The sequence below is a fragment of the Cotesia glomerata genome, linkage group LG1 (genome assembly GCF_020080835.1).
Source record: "Cotesia glomerata isolate CgM1 linkage group LG1, MPM_Cglom_v2.3, whole genome shotgun sequence".
NCBI lineage: Eukaryota > Metazoa > Arthropoda > Insecta > Hymenoptera > Braconidae > Cotesia > Cotesia glomerata.
This window is the reverse complement of record NC_058158.1, coordinates 6,265,891-6,279,810: the sequence shown is the minus strand read 5'-3', so window position 1 is coordinate 6,279,810 and position 13,920 is coordinate 6,265,891. Positions and strand designations below refer to the sequence as shown.

Genomic DNA, 13,920 nt, shown 5'->3' with positions numbered 1-13,920 from the left:
AAGTTTTTTTATATATTTATATAAATATGTATACATATATTAGAAAAAGAAAATATTAAATATGTTGATACGGCAATTGTTTTCAATTGGTCAGTGCATTTAACTTTGTTTAATTCGTATTTATTACTTGCCAATACGGCTTTAAAATGAAAAAAATAAATAAATAAATAGATAGTTTAATGGCTTTACAGTTACGACACAAAAATTTTTATTGTAATTTTAATTATTATGAATACTATTAATTATTAACGCATTTTTTCGATTTTTAATAGCAATTTTTAATCTTACACTGTTCTTGCGATATTTTTTTTTCTATATCCTGTAAATCATAAAAACTAAAATGAGGAAAAAAGAATTGTATATTTAAATGTAATTATAATTTTTATTTAAAAATGGTTGAATAGAAATACAATCAAAAGATATTATTAACTAATTATTAAATTCTTAAATTTATTTTTATTTAATTTACCATTCTGCGAAAAATTCTAATAAATAATCTGAAGATTAAAGTACAAAAATAATAAATTTCAAGTATTTTTATTTTATTCAACTAGAACAGACACGAAATTTCCAACAATAAAAAATTGTAATAGTAACATGAAAATTAAAAAAAAAAAGTCAATTATACACTAGTCTATAATAAGTAAGTAAAATATCAGTAAATAAAAAATTAATGTTTAGCACGAGTCCAAGCTGGACTTGACGGATCGGTTAATGGTTTCTCAGACTTAACAATAACGAGAGGTTTATAAACAGGCATCGGTCTGGCTTTAATTTCTGCTCTTTTCCGAATTTCATTTATTTCAGCTTGTTCTTTAATTAATTTGGCTTGCTGTTCCATTCTGTGAAGTGCGTTTTCTCGCTCTGTTTTCATCTTCAACTTTTCCTCAAACTCTTGTCGTACTTGAGCTCTACGATCGCTGTGTAGAATCGGCAAGGCGGTTAACTGTTGCTTCATGACTGGCATCCCAGAAGTAGATGGAGCATTCGACGAATTACTTTGTTGATCTGGACGAGTCCCATCTTTAATTGACGAACTTGAAGATCCAATCGGCTTTCTCACTAAGTTAGAAGATGTGAAGCTATCTTGTCTCGATCTTAAATTTTGTGCCGACAATCCACGAGTGCCCAATCCTTTCCGCAGCTTATCGCTTGAATTCCCACGTTCCAAACGATCAACCGATACCGTACGCATTGCAGTTCTTGGTTTACCTTCAAGACCTCCACGTGATTCACTTCTGATACTTTCTTTGGAAGTTGTCCTTACAGTAACTGGCTTGAATGTTGGTGCAGGTTTTGCGTGAAATTCTTTTATTTTTTGAGCTTCCTCAGTGGCTTTTCTGCACATTTCTTCTTTCTTTTTAGCCAACATTTTATCTCGATTTTCAAAACTGAACGGCTTTACTTTAAGCGGTACCGGAGCTTTTTTAACTTTTTCTGTTTTTGCTTCATGCTTGACAGGTTTTTTGACAACAGTAGGAACAGGTCGAGCATGAAACTGAGATTTAAGTTTTTTATCTTCTTCTTCACGTAATTTTTCTAATTTCCTTTGCTTTTTCATCAAAAATTCTTGATTACGCGCTTCAAGACTAAACGGTTGAGGAATAGTCTTCCTTGCCCCTACAATATTGTGCTGTTTTTGAGCCGCTACTGGAATACTAAAGTGTAAAACTTGTTGCTGTTCAGGAGCACCATCATTGTTTATTGTTAATATAGATCTATTTATTTGTGAATTCGATCGAGTCAGCGGAGCTTTCACTGTCGATGTAGAAGCTGACGACGTTGAAGAAGTTGCTCTCGAAGAACTTACTGAAGCAACACTTTTACAAGTAACAGAAGCTGGTTTTGATTGACTTCGTGGCTTAGTCGTAACTGGCCTAGTTCCAGTTAATTGGAAAGGCTTTAGTTCAGTTGGGGGTTTCTTTGGAACAGCCTTCAACGCCTTCGGAGCATTGAGAATCCCTTTGGGTACAGGCTTAGCTCGAATTTTATTTTTTTCACGGTTCAATTTTTCTAGCTCGAACTGAGTTGGCATAGGCCTTCTCGTGCGAGTTCTGCCGTGCCATGCAGGTGAAACCGGAATAGTTCGTTTAGGAGCTTGTTGGACTTTTTGAACCGGGCCAGCTTTGGCTTTTACCACCTTAGTGCTGACAGTATGGAAACGTATCGGCGTGCTACGATGGAATGTCGATACTCCCTCAGCCAGACTTACATACTTGGTATTAGCCTTGGAAAGCTGATGCTGATCACTGCGTCTTCGGGCAGTTCCTGTTAAAACTTTTAGCTTAGCTTGAGTCGACTGACGGTTAGCAGGACGGTTGTAATGAACTTTAAAAAGCTGTTGATCTTGATAGTTTAATTTTTTACGAAAATCTTCCAGTGGCTCAAAAACATCATCATCCAGTTCATTCACGCTAACATTGTTACTGTTTTCTGTCGCTGCTGATGAAAGTTTTTCCGGACTCTTGTTATTTAAATCAGTACTTAATTTATTAACATCAATATCTTCTGAAGATTGGGACTGTTTTTCCGTAATTTCATCCTCTGTGTTTACAGTTGCAGGTGTTGTAACTTGCTTGACTGGAACTTGGCTAACAGACTCAATTTCTGCCTGCAGATCATCATCAATATCCATTGTATCCTTTATTCCACCTTCAAACAAGTGAAGATTGTCTAATTTTTTATTCTTTAACGGTGTCAGTAGTCTTTCCAGTTTAACAGAACAAGGCGTGATAATATTTTTCTTTGGAGGAGGACGAAAAACTGACGGAGAAGGATGATGAAGTGACTTGGATAAACGTAACTTACGTTTTCCGGTCGATCTATAATTATCGTCTGAGCTTATTGTAATATTCTTATCAGATGAAAGTTTCTTCTGCTCCTCGTGTTTTTCAGAGCTCTTTGATTTCTGACGTTCAATAATTTCAACAACATCATCATTATCTTCTTCTCCTTCTTCTTCTTCATCTTCTTCTTCAGCGATCATTGTATCATCTTGTTCATTTATCCCGTAAGTATCTTCGGCTTCAGAATATCTAATTGGAGTTTCTGTATTCTGTAAATTCATACGACAAGGAGTTGTTGTTATTTTAATAGCGGTTCGACCTGACGGAGTGCGATAGTGAGATGTAATAACATTTTTCCCAGGAGTTTTAATATGCTCAACTATAATTTTAGGTACTTTAACATTTATATTTTCCTTGTATTCTTCATTAATATGAAGAGATTGAATGGCTTTATTTCCAGTCTCACCATCAATTGGAATTGCTTCAGAATACTTGGGAATAATTTTTAGTTCTTCGCTTTGATTACCAATAACAGATGTTTGTTTCTGCATAGCATTGAAATTTATGGATCTTGAGATACGAAGTTGACGTGGGTTAGGCGTTGTGGTAGTACTTTCGCACGCTGTTTTATTCAGCTTCGGAGTTCGACGTTTTTTAGTAATTGACGTTATTTCTAAATCTTTGACAACATCGTTGAGTACTTCATCAACTGACAATTCCTTTAGTACTTGCGGTTCTTGTTTTTTCGGACTTGGCGAGGTTAATTTTATTGGTGAAATGTACATTTCATTAAGGTCATCAATAAAACTTGACTCTACTGAAGGCTCATTGATGCTGGTAAATAATGACGAGGCTTTGACTTTTTGAAGCCTATCAGCTTTCTTTGCTGGATCATCAGGAGTTAATGGTTGCATCTGACGTAAATAAGGTGTTGATTCCAGTTCATAATGAAAATGGTCAAAGTATCCATCATCTGGAGCTGCATTTGGTGTCATTGCCTCAAAGTCGACCCATTGGGGGGCACTCGTTTCATACCGGCTGGATTTTGGTATGTTACTCATTCTAATAAATTTATAATGTCGTTTTAACTGTAAATAAATAAATAAAAATAGTTTAAAACCGACACATGAAAATATTTTTTTAAATAACCATAAATATCAATGAAAATAAAGTTAGCCGACATCTAAAAAAATTTATGATTTTTTATATTAAAGAATTATTACAAAAAAATTAAAAAAAAAATTTTCATTTGTTTAAAACTTTAAAAACTATAAGTGAAATTTTTTAAAAATATTTTTTAGTTATAATTTTAATAAATTAAACAAAATAAAAAAAAATCAAAAATGTCGGCTAACTTTATTATTATGAAATATCAATGTAATTCATCTGGTCCATAACCTTCATGATTTTTCCATTAAAATTGGTTATGTTTTTATACAGAAAATTAGACAAGCATTACTATCTCATATAAAATGTGAAAAATAAATATGAATAGTTTTAATTTATATTACCTTGTAAAAGCGTCGAGGTGAATCAACAGTTGTTGTCAATAGAAATAACAGTCAAATAAATATTATTTAATAGAAAAATAATTCTACAATTAATTTTTATGAGTTTTGCCACAAACTAACCGTGCCATAATACTAATTAATAACATTAACAAAAAACAATTAACGATGAAAACAATTTCAGACTTTCCGGAATGTTCGCTGTGCTTTGCATTACTACTAAATATTCAGCAACGTCTTTTCTGATAGCAACAGACTGTCCTCTCGGTAACGGACGTTGGCTTTAAATTTGAAACCTTTTTTTCTGATTGGTCGATATCACCGCAGTTGTAACAACTTACAGTCACTTAATATAAATAACACTGAAGTTGACGGACAGTAGAAATTTTTTTATAATTTTATAGCAATATTAAATAATTATGAAAATAATTTAATAAAAAAAGTTCCACAAGTGAAAATTAAAAAAATATATTAGTGAAAATTTTTAGAAGAATTTTTTTTAAATTGTAATTAATTTTTTATAAAAAATTACAATCAGCTAACTTCAGTATCATTAATATAACTGAATTTTTGCAAATATTTTTAATGACCTTGAAAAAAAAACAATGTTAAAAATTGAAAATATTGGAATAGATAATATAAATAATCATCACAATTTTATAGTTTATAATTTATTTAGATAATTAAATATTTCAGTTTAATAAGAAAAATATTATCAACCGGTAAAATTGTTTTTTTTTTTTTTTTTAAATAAATTGAGTAATTAAAAAATCTTAAAATTTAATTATTTCTTTTAAATTTAGAAAAAAAAATTTTATTATAAATAATTTGACTTTAACATGGGAAGTACGAATTAAGAATTTTCTTAGGTCGCCATCTAATAATGAAATTTTATGAAAATTAATTTCGCAGATATTTAATAATTTTAAGAATTTTTATAAAAAATAAATTATCGCAAAAAAATGGACATGTAGATATTTTAAAAAATTAAAAATGCAATTTTTTTTAAATAATTTTTCAAACCAAATTTGTTTGTTAAAAAAAATTTTTTTAATTTTTCAGACTGCTAACTTTAATGTCATTGAAATTTTCAAAGTTAAAATAGCGGAAAAATTTTTTTTTCTTAAAATAAACGATCCGCTAAAAAAAATTACTTTTATTAAAAAATGTAAATAACTAAATATATGATGAAAGCATTGAACTCTAAAAAATTTATTAAAAATATAAGATAAAAATTTATTAATCTTTATTAATTAAATATCCCTAACAATTACAAAACATTTAATTCCAAAACATGTATCATGATATTAAATAAAATGAAAGGAATTCATTCACACAATATTAATTGTTTTACTGTAATTTAATTCAGTCTGTACATAAAATAGTTGGTAAAAAAACAGTTAGTGTGAATAGGCTTATTCAGCCTTTGTTTTGCTATTATCTTTGTAGTGAAGAAATACAAATGAAAATATGAAAACACCGAACATCATCGAGAACGCACTTGCGTAGTATGGGTATGCACTTGGGATGAATCGTTCGTACTGAGTATGTTCGAGAGGACGAACTGATACTTGAGTGGTGCTGTACAAGTGAGTCAAGCCGATCCTGTTGTAATCGACTTTAAATTGGTAGACACCGTAGACATCAGGAATCTTGAATCGTGCTTCATACCGGCCGTACCCAGAGGGTGTCATGGTCATGCGGACAAACGGATCGATTCTTACGAACTCAAGTTGTAAATCATTGGCCTCGTAAGGTACCCATTTGTCACCCATCAATTTTTCAACAGTAATTGTGTAAATAACGTCATCCATTATGGTGTAAGCAACTGGCGGACTGTGTTCACCAATTCGGTTGTGATTAACAGATGACACACGAATTACACCGTTTTCTTTGAAGACCCATTGAGTTATTGCTTTAGCAACTTCTTCATTTCCTGACTTTTCGTATCGTTTGCCATCTAAAATTATTAAAAAATAAATTTAATAAAATTTTGAAATAAAAATTAATTTAGCAGATACTTAATAATTTTAATAAATTTTCTAACAAAAATAAATAGACATGTAGAAATTTAAAAAAATAAAAAATGCTATTTTTTGAAAATAATTTTTTGGAAGAAATTTGTTTGTTAAAAAAATTGAAAAAAAATGGTCAAATGACTGCTAACTTTTATGTCATAATTTTGAACACGTATGAATTAAATCTTTTAATTAAGTAGATGCCTGAATTAAATGAATAATAAATCAACATAAAAATGAGATGATCTATAGAACCTGAGTTTACTTAATTATTTAATAAATTGGATCTGAAATATAATAATTATATTAAGTAGATATTTATTATACCTTGAGCTTTTTCAACAGAACTGGTGAAAGCTTCATCACTGAAGAAATAAAGAGAGCCAGTAAATACAACACGAGCGTTATTTCTCGCCTGAAGAGCAGCAATCAGCAGAGTATTTTTTCCAACAGCATGAGGATAATCTTTGATCGGTAGTTTAGGATTGTATGAGTACGCCAAGCTAGACGCTGTAAGTAATCGAAGAACCAGAGGATTCTCCCTATCAGCAATCAACCCAGTTCCTTCATAAAGTAACGGAGCAACTTGTTTGTTTCCAACGATGACCGGTGCATTGATAAGGTTCTCTGGATCAGCGACGATTTTAGTGTGATATCCATCATCAGTTACGTCGTAGTTTAGATGATCAATAACACTAGCATCTTCTTGGTCCAATTCAAAGCCACACTCGCTCGCTAATTCTCTCAGAGCTTCACCTGAATGAGACGAACCAGTCACCAAAACATTACCGCCGTTGTCAATAAATTCAGTTATTGTTTCAATAGTCAATGCTCCACCAAATTCTTCGACTGACGGTGAAAAAATAATTAAATGCTCGTATGAGTAATTTCCATACTTTGAGAGAATCAGATTGGGATCATCTGCTAGCTTGTATGTCAGTGTGTAATCACGATCTGAAAAATATTGATTTTGATTATGACAATTAAAGGTTACGTTGTTGTGAATTTTTTTTCTTATAATTTTTAGATATATAACTGTCTATAAAATGGGATTTAAATTTATTGCAGGTGTTTTGAAGATTAATTAATTGATGATAAAATTGATTTTATAAAAATAGGAGACAGAATTTTAAATGAAGTGAAGTTAAGAGTATGATAGTGGTAAATATTGACAAATAAAAGTACCTTGGAGCCATTTGAAAAATATTGAATGTGTTTCTTTGATTCCAAGATTGTCTAGAAGAACGAGTGTATGTCCACCGGCATTTGCAATTGTGAAAATGCAGAGAAAACACAATAAACTTTGGCCAAGATACATCATCGTGGACGATGTAATTCAATGGATACGATAGATGCCACGAGAGCGATTTTTGATTGTAGATAGTAGGTGCAAGTAGGTGTATGATGTATGAAATATATATATATGCTTGTATAAAAATTTTCTATAGACGGAAGTGACATGTCTTTAGTTAATACGTCAACCATCTTTACCACAAATGGATAATCAAGAGCGCGAAAATTAAAAATACAACAGCAGAGCTGTCTTCAGGTGAAATATCGCAAAAGAACTCCATCTTTGTTGTTTTCATTCAATGGCTCTATTAGTATTTAGTGTTGAGGTCGGTGGTAAGGTTACGTCAAAAAAAGGCTAAAAATTGAATTAAAATTCAAAAATAAACATAAAAACAATAACACATTTTACATCAATTATATTGATAAGTGTTACAAACAGTAATTGGAATTATAAAATAGGAGTGATGTGGACTGACAGGCGTATTGCCAGCTACGCTATTTGCTTGCTGGTATTCCAAGTACGGTTGTCTAATTCACGTACTTCTTGGAGACTCAACACTGATGGAGTTGTGAAGGCAACTCAATTTGCAACACCAGCTGAGGATGATCCGATTTTTGAAATACTTACTTCGACCGTAAGTTCGTCTAATGGGCAAGGTTGGAGCAAAAGTGCCTCAACAGACAATCAAGAAAAATTACAAGTTTATTGCAATGAATACAATACTTTTATAGCGAGCAATAATGACAGGTATATTATTTTTTTATTATTATTTATTATTGCATGATAGTCAATTTTTTTATTTTTAATCTGTCAAGTATGTGTTAATTAGTTATTATTTCATTCACAAGCACTGTTATGACATGACATCATAAAATAGCATGTTTGTTTAAAAATACTCTTACAAGTAAATATTTGATCTTTTTTTAGCTGAGCATAGTTTTATTTTTATTATCTATTATATGTTCACATTGAATTGCATTGGCTTAATATTTTTTATTAAAAAAAAAAAAATATTTCAGTGGATAACAATATTGTTTGCGAATGATGTATGTTAATTTGTGATATTTTATTTCTAATAGTAGTATATTTGTTTTTGCCCGTAGTTAGTGTTTGTGTGTGGCTTGCTGTTGTCATTACAGCAATTATGAAAGCCTTAAATTTGGTACAGACGTTTCGTTTCCTACACGATGACGGATCCACCAAATTCAACGAACACCCTGACGTCTTCTACTGGATCAACATCATCCCAGGATCAACAGATCGTATGTACAGCTGGTCAACAGTGCGAGGACATAGTACTGGATTGCGGAAAACCAGTCAATTACACGTACTACGATAATCTTGTTGGCATTGCTAATCGTAACAAGCACCCGCTGGTGCCAGAACCACATGTAGCTCTCATGTTTAAAAAAGGCAGCACCAAAGTTGAGGATGTTGATATTGATTTGCTTGAGAGACGGCTAAAAAAAGCTAAACGAGAGGTAATTTTTTTTTCTGTCAATTAATTAATTAATTAGCCAACCAATTCGTACTTTGATGAATTAATTATTTTTTATTGATTTTAGAAACCAAAGTCAGTTCAATTGTACAACCAAATCGGTAATTTTTGGCGTATAAAAGGGAACGCTGAGCGATCAATTGAGTGTTTCAGACGAGCTCTTGCTGTTTCACCGCATAATGCTGAAGTTTTATTGAATTTGGCAAGGGTACTGATGGTCTTACAATACTTAGACGACGCTACTTACTTAGCACGACGATCATTGGAATTACAGCCACCAGATCGTAATGCATGGGAACAGTATCTTACACTTGGGCAAATATTTAAGGTATTTTTAATGAAATTGTCTTACAGACTAGTTTAATAAATTCAAACTTTGCAATAATTTTTTTTTTTATTTATTATTTTTATTGTTTTTAGGCATATGGACATTTTCAAGAAGCAGCTGTACATTTAAGACATGCTTTAGAATTAAAGCCCGACCTCATGGAGGCTGCTGAAGCACTCAAAGAAGTTGAATCGCTACCAACTGCTAGTATACACGTGTATACTTTACTTATAATTGTTTGCTTGGTAAAAATTATTTTACTCAAACTGTTTTTTAATAAAAAAGCTTTCTTAATTAACCGTGTAAATTACTTTTGCAGGTCTTGTGCGTTCTCCTCGTAGTACTAAGTACTATAGAGTGCGATGATAATATAACTCTGAATAGTGATCAACTCCAGCGACCTATGCAGCGTAATTTTAATCGAACATTATCAATGCGTAGTCTACGTCTGAACGTACCGCGAAATAAACGTTGTTAATTTTGTTGTTATAACTATATAAATACTATTTTTTTTTGTCTCTTTAGTAATAAATTATTAATCAATCAGCTAATGATATTACGTTTGGGAATTTAATTACCCAATGATGATTGTGATAGAAATTAAAAATGTTTTTTGAGCAACCATGATTCGTTAACTAAGTATTATTTATATAATAACTAAGGACTAATGTATTTGAGTATGCTAACAATGCTGTGGAAAAAAAAAAGAAATACCAAAAATACAGTATAATAGAATGTGATAGAAATTGATCAACACTTTTTTATTTTTTTAATCCACTGACTAAACCACCATTTATTTAAACTTCAATAAGTTTACATTTTGTATTTAGTTGATTATTTATTTATACATTTCTGAATATATAATCTATTATTACGCAATATATATAGATATTTTATTTGTACAACTTGTCATGTACATTTAATAATTCACGTTGTTTTACTGATGACATTTTTTAGTAATTAAATATGTGTTTTCATTGTTATCATTAGGGTTTCGAACGAGATCGATTAATCTATTTACATACATAAAATACTGGCTATCCCGATTTTTTAAACTACAAGTCAACATTAGTGACGATCTAATAATTTATTGATTCAAAAATAGTGTTACGATATGGGGATATTTTTTTTTTTATTTCAATTAACAAAAATATTTCTATTTAATTTTACAACTCTTTTTTTTTCCAAGCTATTTCACCTACTTTTTTAATAAATAGATATTTTTGTGGCGTTGATAATTTAAAATAGAGCAAGGTAATGATAATTAAAAGATAAAAATAATAATGATAACAAATGATAGAATGATTTTAACTAAATATCTTTTTTTTTTTTTTATTATTTAAAAATAATATACATGGGAATGATTTAACGTTTTGTCAACTGATAGACATATTCATTAATGATAGTGGAAGTTGTTTTTTTTTTAATAAATTGCACGATAACTTTGTTTTGAAGAGTCCTTAAACAGTACAAATAAATTTCAAAAATAATCAATTTTTTTTTGTAATTAAAAATATTTATATTTTTAATTTCATGCTTGACATAATTTAAAATAAATTTATTGAAAATATTTTTTTTCAGCTGTTCGAGGTCAGTAATTAAAGTTTAGAAATTAAATTATTATGATTCATGATTTTTCTACGCACCTTCTGGTCGATAACATGAATTTTTTTATTCATAATCAACAATATACTTTTCAATAATAATATTAAAAATAAAAATAATAATAAAATAAATTGAAGTGCAATAAAATATTACATCATATATTTACAAAGAAATCAAAGTGTATTTTGCATTATATGCAAATCATAAGCATCCGCTTTTTAAATAGGTATCTAATATTTTATTTATTTTTTAAACCTTTTTTACGTTGTATATTGAAAATAAGTTCAACAACAATTATAATAACTAATAAGACTTTAAGTTTAACATTGCTCACACTTTTTTTTTCATTTAAACTGTTCTTTGTATTTTTTTTCTTCTATTAGGCTATTCTCTAGAAGCTAAATCCTGCTTCTAATTTTTTATTTATGTACAAATGCCAGTGGCAACAGAGGCCCTAAACTGTGTATCAATTCTAGCATCAACGCCGTGATCTTTATTTTTTCCTCAGTCGAAAGTAAAATGAAAATTTCCCAATTATATTTTTTGTTCATTAGCCATAACCATTTGAATTTTGCATTGAAAAATTCTCGGAATTAATAGAAATTAAATAAAGAACAATTTCTTATAAACTAACTTGAATTGTAAATTTGTGCAATAAGAAAAAATTTATCGTTATTACACATAAATTATTTCACAGCAATCAGACTGGGTACATAAATTTAAATTAATAATAATAATTCTTAAATTTTCACCGGTAAAATAATAGACTCACGTGCATGTATGTCTCATTACTTAATAAAGTAACAATTAAAAATTCGAACGTAAAATAATTAAAACTAATGTAATCAATATTTTACCGTCACGCTAAACATTCATTAAAACTAATACTGATAACTTTTAACAAAAATGCATAACACGGACGTAAATAATTATTGTTATAACAACAATAATAATAAAAAAAAAATCATAGGAATAATTAATTAGTTAACTACCTAAGTGGTAAAATTAATGAATAATTAAATTCAAATTATGCAAGTTTGTCGTCAAGCTGTACCCAATCCAGAAAGAAAAATTATAAATCGAAAATTGTAATTCCCCTGCTAATGTATTGGATAATTCTACTTATATACAAACACAAGTGTATTTGTAAGCATTAGATAATATTTGCAATGTTTTTATATTTTCGTTTAGTCATTAGTTACGATGTTTTATTTGTTAGGTTAGTGTACAACCAGATTATTAAAATTGTACCCAACTGGCATTGGAAGCGGAACCTGGAGATGCAGCTGGAGGCTGTTGCTGTTGCTGTTGTTGTTGTTGTTGCTGTGAAGCACTAGCGAACTCACCCCATTCAGAACCTTGTTGCGGATTACCAGCTGGTTTGTGAGCTGGCGAGGAAGTCGGAGTTTTTGGAGGAGGTGGTGCTATTTTGACACCTCCTGGAGGTGGTGGAAGACCTAATCCTACTTGAGGACGTTTTGACTTTGATGAAGCTTCACTACCATCTTTTTTCTATTTTTAAATTGATATAAGTTAGTTTGTAACATAATTTTATTTTATAGTAATAAAATTAGCTGAAATTTTTGATTTTTTTATTTTGCTTAATTTATTGAATTATAACTAAAAAATATTTTTAAAAAATTGCACTTATAGTTTTTGAAGTTTTTAACAAATGAAAAATTTTTTTTTAATTTTTTTGTAATAATTCTTTGATAAAAAAAATTATTAAAATTTTTAGATGTTGGCTAACTTTATTTTCATTTTTATTTTTACTGAGAAAATAATAAATTATCAAGAAAAATAATAAAATAGAAAGCTTACAGTGATTTTCATATTTATTTTAATCGTTTCTCCTTCCTTAAACCTGAGATCCAGCTCCGGCTTAGGCTGATCTTTTTCTTTCTCAATTTGTTCGCGATTTTTTAACCACTTGAAGTGATCTTGTAGGGCTACGTTTAGATCAAAGCTGTCAGATCTATCTAAAAATCCCGCACCAATGAAAGCTGCTCGTCCATTGTCGTCTTGAATTTTCAGCACAAAGTACCGTGATGAATCAGTCACTGGCTCAACAGCTGCGCCAGGATATGTATCAATAGGACACTTCGCAAACAACTCTCCAGTCATTTTATCCTCTAGTTTTATCGTGATCGAGTCACCTTGTGATACTAAACGCATTCTCCCTGTCCATGATGGTTCTTGAAGATTCCAATCTGCAGCTCTACAATTTATAAAATTATCCGCAGTTAGTTTACATTTTTATACGACTGTCATCAACTAACTGTCAACTAATTGTTGATGTGTCATCAAAGTTATGGATTTTAAATTACACAAGTATTAAATCACTACTTAAATAAATTATTAGCGTAATATTCTTACCTGTGACCTCGATTGGATGCCCTTGGAGGAATTTTATACACAGAGACTTCAGATTTAACTAAAAGTACACTCTCGTAAGATTCCATAATGTTTAAAAAAAATTTTTAATTATGTTTTAGATAATAGAACGAGCTGAAAATGATGAGTATGACACGAGTACGGTATTTGACAACTTATAAACTTCTTCGTTGTTTAGGTTTGTGTATATATATATTTACACATACAGTTATACACTTCCGACGTGATTCGATAACTTTTATCTACTATCACGCCTCTTTTTCTTCAATAATAGATAATATGATTAAAAATATAAACAATTAAATCTTTTATTTTATTTTTTATTCAATAAGTTATTTTTTGTTAACTATATACTTTTTTATGCTGTAAATAACTTTTAGTATTATAATTCTTGCTAATAATTATTTTTGTAAAAAAATAATAAATATCTAAAATTATATTTTTTTAGTGACAAAATAAAATTATGTCAAATTAAAAATAAATTGCTAA

The 13,920-nt window shown here is 29.9% G+C and overlaps 4 protein-coding genes across 4 annotated transcripts; 1 reads left to right on the top strand and 3 right to left on the bottom strand.

The window, feature by feature from the left end:
• Positions 1 to 362: 362 nt before the first annotated feature.
• LOC123275122 lies at positions 363 to 4,624 on the bottom strand. Its single transcript, XM_044743039.1, has 2 exons — positions 4,298 to 4,624; positions 363 to 3,874 (listed from the first exon to the last, which is right to left on the bottom strand). The coding sequence occupies exon 2, from the start codon at positions 3,845 to 3,847 to the stop codon at positions 671 to 673; it is 3,177 nt and encodes a 1,058-aa protein (XP_044598974.1). The 5' UTR covers positions 3,848 to 3,874; positions 4,298 to 4,624; the 3' UTR covers positions 363 to 670.
• A 1,011-nt stretch (positions 4,625 to 5,635) lies between these two features.
• Positions 5,636 to 7,728, bottom strand: LOC123259494 (dolichyl-diphosphooligosaccharide--protein glycosyltransferase 48 kDa subunit). Its single transcript, XM_044720048.1, has 3 exons — positions 7,498 to 7,728; positions 6,640 to 7,266; positions 5,636 to 6,254 (listed from the first exon to the last, which is right to left on the bottom strand). Exons 1-3 carry the CDS (start codon positions 7,631 to 7,633, stop codon positions 5,710 to 5,712), a joined length of 1,308 nt encoding a protein of 435 aa, XP_044575983.1. The 5' UTR covers positions 7,634 to 7,728; the 3' UTR covers positions 5,636 to 5,709.
• A 168-nt stretch (positions 7,729 to 7,896) lies between these two features.
• Positions 7,897 to 10,182, top strand: LOC123259504. Its single transcript, XM_044720058.1, has 5 exons — positions 7,897 to 8,353; positions 8,775 to 9,087; positions 9,172 to 9,432; positions 9,525 to 9,677; positions 9,752 to 10,182. Exons 1-5 carry the CDS (start codon positions 8,070 to 8,072, stop codon positions 9,908 to 9,910), a joined length of 1,170 nt encoding a protein of 389 aa, XP_044575993.1. The 5' UTR covers positions 7,897 to 8,069; the 3' UTR covers positions 9,911 to 10,182.
• A 2,040-nt stretch (positions 10,183 to 12,222) lies between these two features.
• Positions 12,223 to 13,627, bottom strand: LOC123259511 (NECAP-like protein CG9132). Its single transcript, XM_044720066.1, has 3 exons — positions 13,414 to 13,627; positions 12,859 to 13,255; positions 12,223 to 12,549 (listed from the first exon to the last, which is right to left on the bottom strand). The coding sequence occupies exons 1-3, from the start codon at positions 13,497 to 13,499 to the stop codon at positions 12,277 to 12,279; spliced, it is 756 nt and encodes a 251-aa protein (XP_044576001.1). The 5' UTR covers positions 13,500 to 13,627; the 3' UTR covers positions 12,223 to 12,276.
• Positions 13,628 to 13,920: the final 293 nt, after the last annotated feature.

Bases quoted from the DNA above. Each gene is read 5' to 3' on its own strand.
- LOC123259504 (XM_044720058.1), top strand. From the start codon at position 8,070: ATGTGGACTGACAGGCGTATTGCCAGCTACGCTATTTGCTTGCTGGTA. The intron at 8,354-8,774 runs GTATATTATTTT...AATTTGGTACAG, and splicing joins ATAGCGAGCAATAATGACAG to ACGTTTCGTTTCCTACACGA. The intron at 9,433-9,524 runs GTATTTTTAATG...TATTGTTTTTAG, and splicing joins CACTTGGGCAAATATTTAAG to GCATATGGACATTTTCAAGA.
- LOC123259511 (XM_044720066.1), bottom strand. From the start codon at position 13,499: ATGGAATCTTACGAGAGTGTACTTTTAGTTAAATCTGAAGTCTCTGTG. The intron at 13,256-13,413 runs GTAAGAATATTA...TATAAATTGTAG, and splicing joins GCATCCAATCGAGGTCACAG to AGCTGCAGATTGGAATCTTC. The intron at 12,550-12,858 runs GTAAGCTTTCTA...ATTTAAAAATAG, and splicing joins AAATAAATATGAAAATCACT to AAAAAAGATGGTAGTGAAGC.
- LOC123275122 (XM_044743039.1), bottom strand. From the start codon at position 3,847: ATGAGTAACATACCAAAATCCAGCCGGTATGAAACGAGTGCCCCCCAA.
- LOC123259494 (XM_044720048.1), bottom strand. From the start codon at position 7,633: ATGATGTATCTTGGCCAAAGTTTATTGTGTTTTCTCTGCATTTTCACA. The intron at 7,267-7,497 runs GTACTTTTATTT...AATATTTTTCAG, and splicing joins ATTTTTCAAATGGCTCCAAG to ATCGTGATTACACACTGACA. The intron at 6,255-6,639 runs GTATAATAAATA...TAATAATTTTAG, and splicing joins TTCTGTTGAAAAAGCTCAAG to ATGGCAAACGATACGAAAAG.